This window comes from Pipra filicauda, unplaced genomic scaffold (assembly GCF_003945595.2).
Source record: "Pipra filicauda isolate LSUMZ 115617 unplaced genomic scaffold, ASM394559v2 scaffold25_size4600443_pilon, whole genome shotgun sequence".
NCBI classification, from domain to species: Eukaryota; Metazoa; Chordata; class Aves; order Passeriformes; family Pipridae; genus Pipra; species Pipra filicauda.
The window spans coordinates 3,857,095-3,876,494 of NW_024104376.1; the positions used below are offsets into that span (position 1 = coordinate 3,857,095).

Here is a 19,400-nt window from a genome sequence, read left to right on the forward strand (position 1 = left end):
ACTATTGTTCAAGTTTTGAGGCAGAATATTTTACTTCTGCAGCATGTCATGTGCTCTTATTTTTAGCTTGTTTGGCTCATTCCTAAAGTGTTTGTTTCTAGTTTAAATCATTTCTTTATAACTACATCTGTTGGGTTGTGGCTCAGTTCAGGAAAAACAATGACTGGATTTTATTGTTTATGAATTCTCTAAGTGTATGGCTTTGCACAGATAACTAGACAGAGAGTCACAATTTCAAAATGCTATTGCTAGATGACTTAGGCTCTGTTCCAAAAATAATTAGGCACTTAGAAAGCCCAATTTCTATGAAAATCAAGAGTATGTGGGAGACCTTTGACTCGAGATCTCAGGCTTGGAAAATGAATGTATGAGTAGTTGGAATTTTACTCCTGACTGTGATTCAGTAAAGGCCGTCCTGTAACCTACTCATTACAAGTAGTCCCATTAAACTGTTTACCTCACCATGAGTGAACTGGGTTATGACCTCAGTGGGGACAGAAGTAGTGAGTAATTGAAACAGATGGATGGGATGTTAAAAGAGGGAATATTATTATTGTATATGACTGTTATCACAGGGTCACTTTTGTTCCTGTATCATCAGCCTGGTAAATATTATTACTGTTTCAAGTAACTAATAGAAGCTAAGTTGGCTTGATATGCTTATATGGCCCCATTTTTCACCTACTTATCACTTTGTTAAAGTGGACTTGGACTGAAATTGTTTAATCTGTTCCTATTTCTTTGTGGATATTTTTGTTTTTCTTTCCATTTGGATTCTTTGAAACTGTGACATGGAGAAGCTTTGTGGGGTATGAGGATGGAGGTAATACTTTTTTCTTCACCCTAGAAGTGTTTTGCTGGGAAGCCATTTTGATGAGAGGCTTTAGCCCTTACTGTCTTTGAAGCAAGGAATTGAAATTTGGCGAAGGATGGACTTGCTATGTAGAGTCTTTTGCTGTCTTTGTAAAAACGTGGCCAAATCATGTGTGTCTGAAAAGAATCACTTTCTACAAACTTGAGACATTGTTAAAGACCAGGGGAATCAGTTCACTGTCTTGACAGAACAGACCCCAATACAATTGTGAACAAGGACATCCATTACCAGAGCTGCAGGCTGGAGCAAGACTTCTGTAGAACTGGTTTCTTGCTCTCTGGGACTGTGGTAGTGGTAGTCACAGCAAATTAGAAGAGATCAATTGTCTCTTCTGTCAGAGTTCCCTCTGCTGATGCCATCACTGGGATTGAGTCCAGCTGAACCAAGGGTATGAGCGGAGATAAGAATAAACTGTGCAATACCTCTGTCAGGAGGAATGGATGAATTTCACTAAGAAGTCTTAAATGTGAGAATATTGAAACTACATTGGAGATTCATCCAGAAATCAATCCGGTTGCCAAAATCAGTGTCCACTTTGCATCAAACTCCCTAAATTAATTTTTGCCACCATATTTAATTTTCCATCCTGGTGCGTGACATAGTACTTTACAAACTAAAACATCTTCCAGGTGAAAAGTGTCTCCTTTTTACAGCACAGTTCACAGTTACTCTCTTGAGAGTGAAAGAAGAGAATGGACACCTACCTTTCAGAATTTCAGGGAAAACCTGATCTGCAGCATTTGCTTCTCTTAGCTGGAGCTTTGCCAGCTCATCAAAGCTAATATCCCTTCTTCTGCAAATAAATGCCAAGGGATCTTTAATTAGCTAAAATGATCAGCAGTCAGGACCTTGATTTTTCACTTAATCTGAAAATAGCACAGTGTCCCTTAGCACGCTGCTAGAACATTGGCACTGTACCAACAGAGAGAATATAGTGCCAATTACTAAATCATACACTTCCTGCAGCTTCTTCTACATTTCAGGTTGAGTTCATCTCAACAGCTGGAGAAGGGCATTGTAGTTTCTATAGCTTGCGGTAAGGGAATTCATGCTTTCTTCAGAAATTATTTTGTAGGGCTATTTCAGAGCTTTTACATTTGTTCACTCAAACGTTAATACAGCAAACTCTAGTGGTCAATATGGTGCAGTGGAAAGGAGGGAAAAAGGCAGTCCCAACCTATCTTGTGCTATGATTTATTAACATCTACAGGTGAAACTCAGACTCTACCTTTTGTGCTGTCCTTGTACTCCACTGTCTGCTGTTCTTGGCATAACTCTTTAAACTAACACCTGTACCCACGGCAAATAAAGGCCAAGCAAGATGTTTGCAGAAGACTCAGGGAGGTGTTCTAAAATCTCTGCAAGCAGTCATAGGACCACTGTACTAGAAACCTGTATGAGCGTGACTGCAGCAGTGCTCCATTCCCGCAGCTCCCAAGAATAGATGGAAAAGATCCAGCCTTGCAGATCACCTCATCCTTGCTTTAGGCGATAAGTCAAAATTAAAAGACTTTCACAACTTCAAAGTATGCTTTGATATATCTCTCCTCTTCAGGTACTCATCAGTGGGTCACAGTAACATGGCAAATGCTGGGATGAGTACCCCTTAAAACAGCTAATTGCCGTGTGCTGCAGGAAAGACATCCCAGTGTCAGAGAAGGCTGTAGAGTGGGTGCAGCAGGGAGCAGAATGCTGTGATGGAATTGGACACAATGGGAACACGCTGCCAAGGGCCAACTTCATGGCTTTGTACAAAGACTTGTGACCCATTTTAGCAGAGTTCTGTTTGGTTTTCATTTTTACTGGCAGTGGTAAAATGAAAAAAGAAAAGAAGGCTATAATGAAAGCCAAATATTCTGGTATAAATAAGTATAGTTCTGTCCAAGTCAACAGAGTGAGACTGGCTTAATTCAGAGCTAGACATCTATATAGATGTAAAGTAGCTCTCTCCACACTTATGTGTCTTGGAAGAAACAGCAGTAGGATATCATGTCGCTGTTAACTACAGACTGAATGTGATGGCTCCACAGCTATCTTTTAGTTCCTTATATTCCCAGCCTGGACAGTGCAAGACCAGCTGGGGAAGGGCGGAGTGTGGGGAGGGTGGGGGCTGATACAGCCCTATTTTGCTGTTAGCAGCTTGTCTTTGTTCTCATTGGCACTACAGTGCAGGGACTGTTTTCCATGGTTTCTGACTTCCAGCACAGGTGTGACCAACCACACATTTCAATTTCTTAATGCTTGTGCTCCACCCTTGAACAATTTCGTCCCATGGAATCCCACCAGTACCAGTAAAGTTTTTTCTAAGGATATCCTGAAGCCTCAAAGCACTGCTGTGAGTAGAAGAGGAAAATATTTTTATGCCCAGTTTGCAGACAGAGAAATAGAATTTCTTAAATTACTTCCTCAACATCATTAGAAAACATGAAGAATGAGTTAGAATGAGAGCATAAATGTTTTGACTTCCAGCCCTGTATTTATTTCCATGCTTCTCTTTCTTTCAAGAGACTCTACATTACAATTAATTTAAGAATGAATATGATTAAAGTAAGTGGTTCAGTTAATGTTTTCTGGAACGTTATATATAGAGACTGCTTTCAAGTAAGAGTCAACTTTTTCTTTCTCTTTTCTTCTTCTTTTTTTTTTTTTTTCCCTGCAGTAAGCCTCCGTTTCCTGCTTTCTTTGAAAAACTGTACTACGAATTATCAACAAGTGGTCACAGATTTTAGCATTCAGCTGGAGCTGTCAAACCTGCAAAGTGTGTTGCTCTTTAAAGTAACATCTTGCGTGTTTCATTTCACACATGGCCTCTGGAGCTTGTAGGTCATGCACAAATACAATGGTGGTCTTTCATGACCACAAGAGTTTCTAAATCACTGTGTTTTGCATTCTCTCCATCTGTATGACTTATTCTGGTCGCATACATTTTCAAATATTCAGAATTTTGCAACTCTCCCCCACCCTCCTCTTAAATGTGAAATTAATTGATTCACAGCTCTTTGCAGGATTGCATGTAATTCAGTTTTGGGGTTTACTAATAGATGATTAGTAGATGAATAGAAAGATGGTTTAGTGATGGACTTGGCAATGTTAAGTTAGTAGTTGGAATCAATGATTTTAGAAGTCTTTTCCAAGCTAAATTATTCTATGATTCTATGTCTGTTCTAGGTCATGCCAAGTGTCCAGTGTGCAGTGGCCTCCTGCTAGCAATGCCCATGCAAAAAGTTATTGAAATTATTGAAGAAAGTGAGAAAAAGGCAGATACACTGAGTCTCTGCAACCTCCCAGCTTCTAGGTCAAATGAGAAATTATGCAATGCTCTGATGTGAGCTGCACAGCACCCAGAACGATAGGTATGGTAAAGGAAGGTTATAATTGGGGGTAATTTTGATTAGCATAAACAATGTGTTTTCAGTTCCTATTGTGTCAAAGCTGGACATGGGAATAATTGATTGGCTTAGAGGAAAGAATGGAATTCACAAGGGTCCAGGCTCTTCTTTTCCGTGAGTTTTTGTAGTTACAGGGGATTAGTAATTGGAAGACTAGAATTGCAAGAACTAAGAACATCTGTGCAGATTAATAAGAACAACAGGTTTTTTTATCCAGTATTTATATGTGCTTAAATCTTAAAATATTTTCTCCCCCAGAAGGAGAAAATGAAGACTTGTAATTTTTTAAGCTTCAAGTTATTAATTTGAACAATGCACTTAAATGATTATTAAGTCACTGCAAACTCCTTTTGGTTCAAGGATTTCTAGCACCCCTTATTCTGAGGGTTTGTATGTATAAACATTGACTATCTACATACTACCTGAGCCCTGAAAGATTCCACACAGGCCAATGTTGATCATGGTATCTTGTAGCAGTTTGCCGGACTTTTAAAGAAATGACTGGTGACATTTTCCAATGAAAAAGCATGTGGACTCCAGCAATTCAATACTCTGGTCTCTTGCATTGAGGTCTGGTGTCAAACGAACTGAAAAACTTCTTAAAAATGCAAGTGAAACAAAGTCTTACTTGTAGACTCAAAGCACCAAAGTTTGATCTTTTCTTATGCCTTTTTTTTCTGCAATATTTAGTGCTATGTACACAGGAAAAGTTTGCATGGTGTTATTGCAAATTGAAACCCAGTAATCAGATCAAACTGTACATCTGTTTTGCAAGTGTGATAATGATAAGATCATGAAAATCCCATTTGGGGTTTTTCAAGCTCTACATATGTTTTGGGGTTCCCACATAGTAGACTGCAGTAGGGCTTTTATGCATTCACCCTAGCAAAGAAATTGTTCCCAGCACAAGATTCCTACAAGGCCTCAAGTGAGACCAAGGAGTATTCTGTCTTTGGGGAAAAAATTTATAAAAGGTGTGTATTAAAGAGGTTCGCGTCTGGTGAAACCTCAGTTTTAAAACATATAGTTTTAAACCAAATAACACAAATAATGTAAAATTTTTCCACATGCAATGTTACTGAAAATCTGGCCGTTGACTTCTTAAGAGTCTATCAGGAGATAAAACTATTGATCTAGTAGTCTGATTTCCTTGTAGTATTTGATTTCCTTTACATCTCTTGATAAAAGCAAGTCTTGCAGAAAGGAAGACCTTTATTTGAAAACTTTGAGTTGAGAAGAAATCATTGCCTCCTTATTAAGGTATATATTTGTTCATCACCAGTACTGCTAAAAAATGACCACTATTTCTTTTTTAATTTGTTCAGTATCAGTTTCTCTTACAGTGAATTTACAAAGACTTCATTGGACACAAGTCTTCTCTCTACGAGAAATTCCCGGTTGGAATTACATTCTTTGCCTAAACAGCTTCTCTATGTTCTTTCTTAAACCAGTCTCTGTCATCACTCTCTTTCATCACAACACAAATTGCTTCTGTAGCATCATATCTGCATCTCCTCAGAGTCATCACGGTGGTGGTCAACGTTAGACATGTATAGCCAAAGAGCTACTAATGGTTTAGTTTCTACTAAATGAGAAAAAGAGAATTTTGGAAGCTTAAACTTACAATTCACCTTCAAACCAGTGGGAAAATAGTTTCTTTGAGAGAAAATCTTTTAAGTTTAGCTATATTTTGTATGGTAGACTCCTAGATAAATCAGGCATTTCGATCCTTTTTTAAATGTTCCACATTTTTCCTCTCATGTATTGGCCAAACAAAGACTCGTAAAACAATTCTGAGTCTACAAACTGATCAAAGATGTTGATTGTTTTTTTTTTAAAAAAACCGTTTGTCTGTAAGATGCCAAACTGGCTGTAATTTCAGTGTAGTCTGAATAGATATACTTGTTTAGAGAATAGAAGTTGAGTTTTGTGTTTGACTTTCAATGAATTCCAGGCTTTCATGAATTTACAGATTTGATGAATACTGAACATATTTGTTAGCTGTAGTGCCTGAAAGATACTCATTTATAAATCCATACTATGTTGGCTCTTTACAGCATATCAGTTTTATGAATGCCAGAATAGACTCAGTGTGATCTTTAACATCTCTGGTACATGATGTGGAATAATGGTGTCATGCTGAGTAATCTGATTGACAACCTGAAACAGTCAATCAAGTACATATATCTGTATTTTTGTCCTTAGCATCATCTTACTGTCAATCTTAGTGCCTACCTCAATTCTTAGTGAGAGTACTGCATTGCAGCTTAAATAAAGCTCAGTTAAAATAAACAGGGTAAAATTTTGCCATTAAAACTGGAGGACTGGATTGTTGAAACACTGGAAAAATGTGTATAGCTTTTATGGAACTGTTTTGGTTTAAAATTCCAAAATAAAACCTGTGAACTGAAAATAAACCATTCAATTTTCAGAATGGCAGTGCTTTGCCTACTTAATTTAAACAAAATTTTGATAATAATAAAATTATTAATAGCAAGAAGTTTCAGACTGTGGTGAAACAATTTTTTCCGCGTTGAGTTCATTTGGCATGAACCGAATTTGTTTTACAAAGTTATTTTTTATGATTTTTTTTTTAATGGTGATTCAAAACAAAATTGTCAGAAATTTTCAAAACAAAAGTTAAATAAAAACCTAAATATTTCCTCAATCGTAACGCTGAGAAAATTTATCACGAACCAAACAATATAGACATTCATATCAGGTTGCTGCAAGAGAAATAGATTTCATGTACAATGCATAGTAGTGTGTGGCTATTTGTGAGCAAGGAAATGATTAACTCACCAAGTGCAACTGCTTAATGAGGTTTTTTAAAAAGTCCATTGTCATAATATTTATTATATGAATTGATTTTGTTTACAGATTATTTAAGAATAGTTTTTAGTAAGTTCAAAGTTATTCACTGATGTATTTTTAATTTTGAAGACTAATAATGTTCCACATACTTCCAAGAGAAAGGGATTAGATCTGTGAAACAGATTAGCATGGAGTGTTTTAATTCTGAATACGGGTCTTCTCTTTTATTACTCATGTCCTTTGTATACAGAATTCTGTGTTGAAATACTTATAACAACACTGCCGTTTCTCATTTTGAAGTCAAGAACCAGAGTACCTAAAACATAGATGACTAATTCCAACACAATCAACCAGAGCACCTCAGACAGATGCTTAGGTTCTTTAGACAGTCAATGGAGAGAAACAATTGCCTCTGGAAGAAAGAAATGAATATCTAGAAGTGTAGATGGAGAGCTGCTCAGAGTTATGACCAGCAAATAGCAAGGACAATGTCCCCATTGCACATTCCCATGACTCGGGACTCACCTGAAGTCACTGAAGCCCTCTTTTGAGGTTAAGTAATTTTCATACTAACATCCTCGGTGTGTAAAAGGGGATATGACACCTGTGTCCCCTTTTTTCGTGGTAGCTTGACGACTGCAACCACTTTCAACTTTCACTTTCAACTACAATTTAAGGAGTGTTAAGGACACTATTTTTAGAAAATGACCAAGAAGTAGATAGGCAAACACAAAAATAATTCATGAGGAAAATTATGCTAACATATTTTTGTATATTTTCAAGCTTACCTAGTAAAAAAAAAAAAAAAAAGACCAAAAAAAGAAACCAAACCTCAAAACTTTGTTATTAGGCACATTGTTAAAACAATAAAGGAATGGATGAGGGGTAATATTTCTTTTTTTCCTAAGCTTATTCAGTTTCAGAAATTCTCCAGCCTCTGAGATTTTATGGGTTTTTTTTAAATCTCACAGTAGTTTACTGAACTATTACACTTTTTGTAAGTGATTTTCATGTCTGATTTAAAGAATAATTGCAATTCAGGTAAATGCCTAAGCCTAGTACTTTCCCTTGACATACACTCAAGTCCTGCATGTTCCAGATATTACAACCGAGGTGGTGAAAAGGCTTCCCTTTCGGGGGGGAACAAATGAATATTGGTGCGTTGTGGTTTGTTGGCCAGCACCTTTGATTGTGTGTAGTGGCCTGTGTGCCAACACCTTTGAGGAGTTTGTTTTGGGAGTTGAGAACTTAGAGACGTACTGTATGAAATTAAGGGCTTGTTAGCCAACATCTTTTCAGTCTAAATAGTGGGCTGGTTGCCAGACTTATGGCGACTGTACAGTAAAACATAAGAGTTCCCAGACACGTGTCCAGTGTCTTTGTTCAGCCTGACAAGGATTTATAAGGAACATCATGCCCCTGACCTGTGGGTAGGGACAGCTGCCCCTGTCAGCAGCAACATGGCAGTGGAGGCCCATCTTCTCCCATGGTGGCAGCAACCGAGGCTCTTTGTTTGTCCTCCAGTCCCTCTAGGACCCCTGAGGTTTCCCTCTGGTCTCCTTAACACCACAGTACTCTGCTTGGAAACCCTTCCAAACCCATTATGGTGAGGGGAGGTGGTGATGCAGTAACAGCAGATGCGTCGTTGGATGCCTGTACACCCATGGGAAGGCAGAGCGGAGCCCACAGTTTCTGTGCCTTATCCTCACTGCATGGTGGGGGGACTGCCCTGAGGAGACACAAATGAGGTTTCTCCTGGGTAAAGCCTCAGTAAGGGGTCAACTTCTCAAACAGCCTGGGGCTGTGGGTGTGCTGAGGGGAAAGTTGTCCTGCAGGCAGCAGTAAGGCCAAGCAGGACACAGTCTGCGCATCTGAAGGACATCATGGATTTGGGCCTATTGTTCCAGTGTTAATAAATCACAGCCATCCTCCAACTGGCTCAGTAGCACCAAAAGAACAGTGCCTGTAGATTGAATCTTGGGTTTTGCTGTAGATTTAAAGCTGTCAGGATCAAGATGGCCTGAGTTGCCAGGTAAGAGATGAAATCGTTGCCCACAGTCTTCAAGGGCTGAAGGGCTGTGACCAAAAGAAACAGAGCTGAGATGAACCCCTGTGTCTGCAGAGACCCCCAGACATCCCCTGCAGCCCATGTTCCCCACTCACCACTGCAGATCTCATCCAGTTTCTCTGTGCTTTGGTCCTGCAGGTGCCGCGTGGCCACCCCTAGGGACAAAGCTCCATCAGCCTCTGCTCCCCAGCGGGCTCCCAGCAGCGTGGCCCCTGGCCCTGCCCTCCTCCCCCTCAGCAGGGATGACCCCAGGAACCACCAGTAGCTCAGGGGGGTAGAACTGAGCAAGGTGGCCATCAAGCCCAGTTGCATGGGCAGGGGTGGCGGAGGGAGGTTGAGGCCCAGCATGTGACAGCTGGGGCTTGGGCAGCCCCAGGGCTGCGCCACGATGTTGGTGCAGGAGCAGGGATGGGGGCCAGGTTGCCGAAAGAGGGACTCCAGGGGCTGGGGCTCACTGATGAACCTGAGGGTCACCTCTCGCACAGTGGCCTCAGGGTCCTTGGGGTACAACAGGCGCTGACGCAGGTATTCCTCAGCCCTGCTCCTGTCCTTCCCCAGCTGGAGAGAGTACAAGTCACAGAGCCTCCCCCCGCTGGCTGCAACAGTCCCTCCTGCCAGCACTCAGTGTTGCCCAGAGCCCTCTCTCCCACTGGGTGCAGGGAAGGGAGAGGGGCCTAGAGATGAGCCCTTGGGGCTCCCTTCTTGGAGGACAGAAACTGGGGTGCAGCTCCAGGTTGTGGGCTCTGGGCTGCAGCAAGGCAGGAAAGGCCCAGCTGCAAAGCCCACACCCCAGGCTTTGGGTACAGGGCAACCCTCACCCAGCCTGCACCCTGGGGCTTGTTCCTACCAAGCACTCATCAATCCTCCAAGTCTGCTGTGTCTGCATCAGGTCTTTGAGCTACCTCCACTTGAGGAGCTCTGCAGCAGCAAGGAGCACTTCTTCAGTGGCCTGCATAGCAGCACAAGCTGTGAGATAGCACCATGGTTGGCAAAGGACACCTCTTGGCTTTGTTCCTGGGGTGATCCTGACCTTAGGAAGCAGGGACATGCCCTTGCCAAAGTGTCTGGGGGCCTCTTTGGGACAGCCCCAAGGAACAGGGACTGAGGCTTGAAGTCCTGGCCTCTGACACATTTCAGGGACAGCAGAGAAGCCTGTGGAGATGTGCCAGTTCAGGCTTTGGTGGCCATAGGCTGCTGCTGAGCCCTACTGGAGCCCTAGGGCAGGTGTTGGAAATGGCCGTGCCAGCTTCTCCATCCCTGCTCATGCTGGTTCTGCAGGGACCTTTCCCATGGGTTGTGCTGAGGGAGGTCTGCCCACTGCCAGCAGCCCTTGCCATGTCGCCTGGGCCCCACAGGGAGGGTCAGCCCTCCCTGTGTCAGTGCTCAGCCTTGAAACCTGTACCTTGGCCACACTGGGGACTGGTCACCCATATGAAAGAGCAGTGGGACCAGTGCACTCCATATGCAGGTCTTCCATCTCTTCTTGTTCCTCACCACTGCTAACTCCAGGTGTTCTCGGAAGAGGTAGATTGAGAACTCTCACATCTCGCTGCTCTCCTGGTAGGAAGGAGGAAAGGAATAGCTGTCCATCCATTCTCTCAGTACACAAATCCTCTCCAAGGCCGCAACCTTCACATCGATTCTCTGATATCTGGTAAAGTCCACCAGCACCTGAGCAAAGAGAATCTGCTCATGAGCCCCGGGAGCAGACACCTGCTCCAGCAGCAGCGCAGCTCCGCTCCTGTGTGGAACTTGAACTGTCCCTCAAGGCCTCCTCTGACCTCAGGCAAAACCTGTAGTGGGGCTCCTGCCCCTGGGGTCCCTTGCTGTCCTGGGCCAAAGGTCCTGGGCCAAGCTTTTGGCCAGGCAGGAAAGTAGGTGCTCCAGAAGAGCCTGGTGACACAGGAGGTGGTCACTGTCACCTCAGCACTCTGCCTCTGTGGTACTTGTCTGGGGACTGCCCACTCAGGAGTGGGCAACCCTTCCCCCACAGGGTGCGGAAGAGCCCTGGGACACCCACTGTTTGGACAGGCTAAACCTGCAACTTGTTCTGCAGCTCTTTGCCCATTCTGGAGGGAGGAGTGTTCTGCACTATTGCTGTCAGCATGGAGTCCATGGCTGCCAGGGTCTGCAAGGAGGACAAAGAGATGTGGCAGTGATTCTTCACCCCCAGGAGACCGATCTGAGTTCCCAGTGCCAGGTGAGGAGAGCTACCTGCGCTTCCCAGGAGAGACTTAGGAGCAGGCAGTCTACTGCAGGTAGAGCAGCCTGCAGCACTGGATACAGCTGGGCCCTGGGAAAGGGATGAAGGGATGAGGGCAGGAAAGCAAAGCTGAGCCCCTGACCTGCCTTGGACTTCTGGTCATGGGACAGCACAGGATGGCCAGAGAGAAGCCCAGAGGGACTAGTGGCTCCTGCAGCTTACCCAGCACTTACCTCCTCCCAGAGCTGCCGTGCCCCCCTTATTGACATGTTTTCTTTAGGAAGGAAGAGAACAGCTATGAAGCAGGCTTCTAGCGGTCTTCTCTTTTTGCCCTCCAGCACCTTTTCCACTGTGCTGCAAAAAGAAAGGGTCCAATTGGACAGTGGTACCAGGGAAGTGCCTCGAGGCCTTGTGCAGGGGATGCTGTCCTCTGGGGAAGGAGTCCCTGGGAGGGATGGGTGAGTACTTCAAGGGTTCAATGGCAAACAGGTCGAGCCTCCGCACTTCTATGTGTCTCATCTCATGGGACTGGACATCCAGCAGCATCCACAGATTACAACTGAGCTGGGACCTGGCAGTTGCCAGCACCCACTGCCACCAGACCCTAGCCCTGCCCAAGCTCTGCCTTCATAGGATGCCAGTACCAGGGGGCCTTGCCCCCTTCCCCAGAGCACCAAGTGTCCCCTCAACAGGATCCTCTCTACCACCTCATATCTTCAGCAGAAGTGGACCAAGTGCTGTGACGAGCCACGGACTGTGGCTTATGTCTTATCTGTGCTTATGCACAGATCCACAATTTTCTGAAGAAAGGTGGCCTTGTGGCCCAGATTCTGGCAGCCAGGGGACAGAGATACAAACAGGTTGCATAAGAGGGGGGAAATATGGCCAGCGATACTGGAGCCCTGAGGTAGGGGAGCAGCAGCTCTGCCCAGCCAGCACCCCACCAGCAGAGCCCCTCCCAGAGATGATGGTTCAGCTGCCATCCAACTGGCCATGGTTACCTCTTTGAGGCTGTCAAGAGCCTGGATGGAGTCCACAACTTCCTGTTGTTCTCTGTACAGGGGTAACAAACTGACATCTAACAGAGGGGCAGAGCAGGGAGGGCTGCAGAGGGTCGGGTGACAGGAGAGAGCAGAAGAAGATCTGCCCTCTGCTCAGCCCTACGCCTGCTCCCCTGGCATGGCCTTTCCTTGCGGCTCCTGGATGGAGGGTGCCCAGCAGAGGAGCTGTCACACTGGAGCACATCGTGGCAGGGAAAGCCCCGATGCCTTAGGCTGAGGAATGTGCTGACAGATAGACAGGAAAGGTCCAGCATCCCACTGCATCACTGCCTCCTGCCAGCCATCTGCGCTTTGCTGCTCACACCCTGGAGTGGGAGCTGGGGCCTCTCTGCTCTCCCCCTCCTCCTTAGCAGAGGTTGTGCTGGGGCTGGTGTCCAGCCCTAGAAGCCTCAGCATCCAGGCATCACATCCACTCCTAGGACCTCTGCTAACAGCATGCCGGGGAAACATGATGTGGTATCATTGCAGGATATGATGGAGCGCCCCAACCCTGCCCAGTCACACGGGGCCCGTCACTCACCCATCTGTGTTTGTGATGGTTTTGCCAGGATCACCTGGGGGACTTCTGCTGGAGAACTGCTTTCCTTGGGAGCCCTGTCCTTCATCTAGGCCACCTCATGAGGCTCTTATGGAGAGCTGCTTTCCTGGGCAGCACCTGCCTCCTCCCAGGCCACCCTGGGCTTGCTGGGGTGTCTCTTCTCCATCCTGATAGAAAATGACTAGAAGTAGGGAAGTGGGAAGAAAGAAGCTTTGGGGAAATAACTCAGCACTACAGGGCAACAGGAAAAGTCTTGGAGTGTGGCCAGAAGATCCACAAGGCAACAGGGAAAGCCTTGGGCTGCGCTCAGGAGATCTTCATCAGCTCTGTGCTCCCGTCCTGTCATGCTGCTGTCCTGATGGGCACTGTGGCTGACACTGCAGCTGTGCTGACCACACGTGCTGTAACGGAGTGTCCCAGTGTTAAACTTACCCCCTGCTCCAAGTAGCCAGACAGTGAATGCAATTATTGAAAGGCCAGCAGATTAGGGTGAAAGTGTACAATAACCACGGTTGGTAGGCTATAGCAGAAGTGAAGACAGCATGTAACAGAGCTGCCTTTTCTCCAGGCCAAACACCCGCAGCTTCCTCAGTCGCTCTTCATCAGACTTGTTGCTCCAGACCCTTCCCCAGCTCCACTGCTCTTCTTTGGACACGCTACAGCACCTCAATGTCTTTCTTGTAGAGAGTGGCCCAAGCATAACTTACTGCCAAACTATATACTACAAAACCCACACTGTATCCATATCTGTTGAAAATTAATATGTCTCCATTGGGTTTAGCAGAACCTGCAGGTCCAGTTCATTATAATTCAGATCTAAAATATGATAATATGAGAATTATGATATTTTATTTTACTCATCTGCCTGGATATTTCTCCTTCCTCGGTCATGTTACAATATATTTAGAGCCTTCTTTGATACATTTATTGCCTTTCTACTGACAACCATAATTCCCCGTGCCAGCTATCATTAATGGAAAAAAATATATTTCAAGGGAGCTTCATAATGTTGCAGTGACAACTAAGAAGAAATACTTCTAAAACTGTCTCATAGCTTGTTTCAAGATTTGTTCTTCCTGAGAAATACTCCACTGTACCCACCTTTCAGAATGAAAGAGAATACTTCTAAGATGACATGGAACCTCTAGGAGATAGTGGATAGAGGTGGGACTGACCAGTTCATGATACATCTCCATGGGGGGAGCAAGGCAATTGATATCTATAATGAAGCTGGAGAAGGGTCTGGCAGCGAGAGTGCCATCTTTGAGAACATGGGAAAGGTTTTTGATAGAGCCTGGCACAAACTTGCAAGGGGAAGACAGCTCAATATGTGTGTAGATGGCCAGACTGCAGTTCATGGTTTGAGAGCAGTGTTTGCTTTATTTCAGATGCAAAGGACGTGCTCCATATAACTAGAAGTGACTGGCTCAAAATTCTTTAAACCTTCTGTTTAACAAAAAGGACTGATGAGTGTGCTCTGCCCTTTGCTGTGGTTCCTACAAAACACAGAACAAGTCTCTGTTCCCTGGTTAAAATAACCCTGGAGACTGAAATTGGCGGTCATAGCATTTGACTTCCCTATGGGGTCCTGACTTGCCACAAAATGCCACCATTGAAACAATACAAGGCCATCCAACCTTGGAAAAGCAATACAGAATTTCATACACAAAAAATTCTAGAAACTCACTGCCAGCTGAGATCACTTCAGATCTTACCACCTTCCAAGCTAAACGCACCATAGACTTCCTCGATGTTTAATATTTCCACAATTAGTTCTTAAGATGAAAGCACCACCTCACTAGAAATCCTCTCCATCCCATGCAGATAAATTCACAAACCTACCAAGCTCCTTCTCCCACAAACTGGGAATTAATTATTATACTCCATCCTATGCTTGGGAAATGCATTTTTTGCTACTGAAGGCGTCTACGTGGATAAGCAGACAGACTGAGGATAGATTGAAGCTGTTCAGAAAGTTTAAAACCTGCCTTCCTGTTGGTTTATCCTGTATGTTGATGCATCACTGCTTGAACTTCATGTAGATCATAACAGGACATCAGAGGAAACCTATGAAGTTCCTGGGGTGGTAAGCTGACCGACTGTAAATAAGATACCCTTGGAGATTCTTTTCCTTGATGTTTTAATAAAATAATTAGCGTAGTTTTCACTATTGCTCTTTCCTTCACCTCTTCCTTTCAGGAAGATGAGCAGGCAACTTTCCTTTTTTATAGATTAAATAGGGAAATTAGACATACATATTTTTTACCACTTGGTACACAAAAGGGAAGTGTATATCAAGTACTACTTAAATGAGCTAAGTTTAGCCTAACTATTCTCTAATTATTTGCTTTTCTTATTGCATGTTTCTTCCCTTTCCCACAAGGATGCTTGTTTGGGATATATGGAAACTCCCAAAAGGTTGGAACAGTGTGTTTTAGACAGCCAGGTTGTGCCAGTCCACCTGGTAAGGAGGACAGACATTTATGGTATAAAGTAGAGCAAGCCTCTAACAACTTCTAATTTATTTGATTAATTTGATAAATAATAAATTGCTGCTAGAAACAGGAGACTTTTGGTACTCAGGCATGTGGGTGTACAACCAGCACACGGGGCTCTCCTTCAGTACCAGGCTGTTGTATATTTGGGAGAATCAGAGGAAGCAGAACTACTTTTCACATCTCTTGTTGAGATTGATTACTCAGATAGGCATGGAAAATATTTGAAGCAACAGGCAATTTGTCAAGGGTAGGGGGTGGAATAGTAGTTAGGTTCAGTTGAGAAAAGGAAAACATGGCTTTCTGGTACCTGAAAGTTTATACATCCAACACCCATTTGATAAAACAGAAACCGTGGAAGGTAGAGTATGTACTTGTATCTGAGACTGTAGACTAAAAATCTTGGTCCTGTGGAGCAAGGCTAACTGCTTACAATGGTAAGAGAGTTACAGGATGGAAGAATTCAAAGGCAAAATGAGGTTGGAGAATGGAAGTGAGAGAATAGACTAGACTAGACTAGACTAGACTAGAATAATTTCAGTTGGAAGGGAGTTACAATGACCACCTAGTCCAACTACCTGACCACTTCAGGGATGACCAGAAGTTAAAGCATGTTATTAAGGACGTTGTCAAAATGCCTCTTAAACCCTGAGAGGCTTGGGGTGTCAAGCACCTCTCTAGAAGCCCTGTTGTGTTGTTTAACCACCCTCTTGGTAAAGATCACTAAAGCCCAGTGAGAAACACTCAGTACCTCTCTCTTCCCTTCCCCTCCTCAGGGAGCTGTGGAGAGCAATGAGATCGTCCTTCAGCCTCCTCTTGTCCAAACTAGACAAGCCCAGAGCCCTCAAGTGTTCCTCACAGGATGTGCCTTCCAGCCCTGTGACCAGCTTTGTTGTGCTCCTTGGGATGCATTCAAGGGCAGTCACATCCTTCTTAACAGGTGGGTCCCAGCACTGCACAGAGGGCTCCAGCTGAGGCCACACCAACACTGAACACAGTGGAATAATCCTCTCTTTTGTCCAGCTGGTTGTGCTGTGTTTGATGTACCCTAGGATGGGGTTTGCCCTCTGGGCTGCCAGGGCACACTGCTGGCTCCTGTTGAGCTGCTGCCCAGATCCCTTTCTGCAGGGCTGATCTCCAGTCACTGGTCTCCCAGTTTATATTTATGCCTGGTGTTACTGCATCCCAGATGCAGAATATGACATTTGATCTTGTTAAATTTGATCCCATTAATCATTGGTCAAAACTCCAACCTATCTATAACCCTCTGCAAGGGGAAATACTTCCCAGTTTAGTATCATCACCCAGCTTGCTAATGATACATTCAATTATCCCTTTGGGTTTTCTACTCCCTCTTCTTACACTGAGGAATGTATCCCTTTATTTTGCCTTAGCCTGTTGTGGACAGTGGAGTTATACTGATTTATATGCAAGAGAGGAATTGTTAAAATTAACCATGTAACGGTTCATGTAATATCTGGGACAATTTATGAATCATTTACTAAATGAAAGTAGAGTAGAGCTAGCTTGATCTGGAACATATCTGTACTCTACTGTTTCAGGTAAATAAATCTGGGGATCTAGTTTGTTGGACCTGTGACACCTTAGAGAAACACCAGTGTCTTGATTTGAACTTAGCAATGCCTTCTCTTTGGAAGAATTCTAAAGTTCCTTTTCCCTGACTATAAATGACTTCTCTTTCTTCTGCCTGTGAATTTAACGAGGATCTAAGATAGGAATTTTCTCCCTCCATTACAGTTTTTCCATAGCTGCTTTGCACATGACAGTGTTTTGATCTGAGAAAAAAAAGATTTAAAAAGATACATGAGAGGAACATGACAGTGTGACTGTTAACTTCTCTTGTGCTAGGAAATAGTTTCTTGTTCTCAAGATCTTCAAAACAAACAGAAAGTCAATTCATTGAGAAAGGAGTCATAATAAACCCTGGTTCTATCCCCTGCTTTTCCCGATATGAATGATACCATTTCCTACAGAATAACAATCTGGATCTTAATATGGGAAAAAAAGCCCCCCAGCACAGGAAATGCATGTTTTTCTTGCTCAATTCAGACACTTTACCAGACAAAGATGCTCAAAGTCTGAACTGATGAGTTTCTTTGGCAGTGATTATCCCACAACAGCATTTCATTAAGTGGTGTGGGGGATTTCCTCTTTGCTTCCGCTCCAAGATTACTCACAGACCCCGCAGATGGAGATCTCCCAAATGACAGCCTTTTTTCCCCCTCCCAAACCTCCAAGAATTTAAAGATTCCTTTTAGAAAAATAAATTTCTCTTTTATTGTGACTCAAATTTAATCAGTCCAATGCAGCCTATGCAAAAACACATGCAGCTTTAAATTAGCATTTGTGAACAAGCTGGGTTTCTTTGGCTGTTTGCTGAGACTTGGCAGTTCAGTTCCTGGAGGAAAAAAGAAAGAAAGATTCGTGTCTATTTATGGCTTGATTTTCAGACATACTGAGTACCTCCTGTGGACTTTGAGAGCTGTTCCTCTGAAAATCAGGTCACTGATGTGATGCTGGAAGGAGAAAGCACAAGGAAAAAGAAGGGCTCTGATTTTTAAACACAAGTGTTTATATGATCTGGGGAAGAAAATAAAATGAATAAATAAAGCAGTTTTTAATGGTCTTGTTTGGAACTACTGGACTGAGTCACATATTTCAGACTGAGTTCAAACTGAAAAATGCCTTGTGTGCACAAAAGCACTGACAGTCACCTATTTTCTAGTATAAGCAGAGTATGTTTTTGTTTCTCTTCCCAGCTAACTTGCTAGTAAATCACTAAAAGCTTTACCTCTTCATTCAAGTCCAACACTGGCTGAAGAGGTTGCTCTCCTCCTACTTGCCTCAGCTGCCTGTCACTGCCTCCAGCTAGAGGTTCCTGTCCCCTCTGCATGTTACTGAGGAGCTGATCAATGGAAGCAGTCACTAAGTTATTCAGCCTAAGTAGACCAGCTAATACATTTTAAAAAGTAGGTCTTTGACTAAAATGCAGTAGCAAGTGCACATGTGATCTGCTCAGCTGTGGGATCTGACCAGGGTGATATTCTTCACCAGAGGAATGTCTTGTCTTACTCAGTTTTAAAAGCCTCTTTTTGATCCAGATTTTTTTCTCTGTGGCCCCCAACATTAAAACACAGTGGCACAGAAAGTAGTTGTCATAAATCCAAACTACTAAAGATTTTTTAAAAATAATGTTTTCCAAAACTTATAATAGTCAGTTCATAAAGCAAACCTAAGACTTAAATCCCATCTATACTTCATATAATCACATTACAACAATGCACTTGTCCACTCCTTATTAAGCATTAAAAAAATCGCATATACATTGCAGACTTTTATTCCCTCACCATCTGCTAAGGCAGTGTTAAAGGTGAGATTTCCTAGGGTACTTAAGCTCACAAAGTGACAATTTCTTCACTTTCAAGAATATTAAAGTTTTAGGTAATGTTTTGCTCTAACAGATTTCCACTAAAAAAAGCCAAACCGCCACCAAAAAACAAAACAAAATAACCCCCACATCTGTATTTTCTGGTTATATAGCTTTTTTACCTTTTTTTTATAACTGGATTTTATTAATAAAATATGATGGTTTTATACATTTTCAGTGCAATTTATTATAGATATATTCCTGTAAAAGAACCCTAGTGATTTCTGTTCTTCACTAACTCTGAGATGCTCCTCAGTGTCAATGGGAATCGAGTATTCAGACCCCTCCAGTAACTCTAAATTCCACGGTAAATATTTAAATTCTGAGACTACTTTTGTAGATCAAGTTCCCTTAAATGGAACTGGAACAATTGCTGTCAAGGACAAATGCTGAAAAAAAAAAAGAGTGTAGTAAATTTGTTAGTTTGAGTCCCCCTGCAGTACAGAATGAGGCTAGTAATTTCATTGCCAATAGAATAGAATGGCACATGGATTGTTATTTATTGATTCA

General features: G+C 43.2%; 1 protein-coding gene and 1 long non-coding RNA gene across 2 annotated transcripts; one reads left to right on the top strand and one right to left on the bottom strand.

Annotated features, from left to right (window-relative positions):
• Positions 1-7,877: 7,877 nt before the first annotated feature.
• On the bottom strand, positions 7,878-13,014 carry LOC120323427. Its single transcript, XM_039382177.1, has 3 exons — positions 12,930-13,014; positions 9,241-9,756; positions 7,878-9,153 (listed from the first exon to the last, which is right to left on the bottom strand). Exons 1-3 carry the CDS (start codon positions 13,012-13,014, stop codon positions 9,017-9,019), a joined length of 738 nt encoding a protein of 245 aa, XP_039238111.1. The 3' UTR covers positions 7,878-9,016.
• Positions 13,015-13,763: 749 nt separating this feature from the next.
• Positions 13,764-18,043, top strand: LOC113993552. Its single transcript, XR_003542685.2, has 3 exons — positions 13,764-15,033; positions 16,219-16,382; positions 17,914-18,043. It is a non-coding gene; the product is annotated as an uncharacterized LOC113993552 (long non-coding RNA).
• Positions 18,044-19,400: the final 1,357 nt, after the last annotated feature.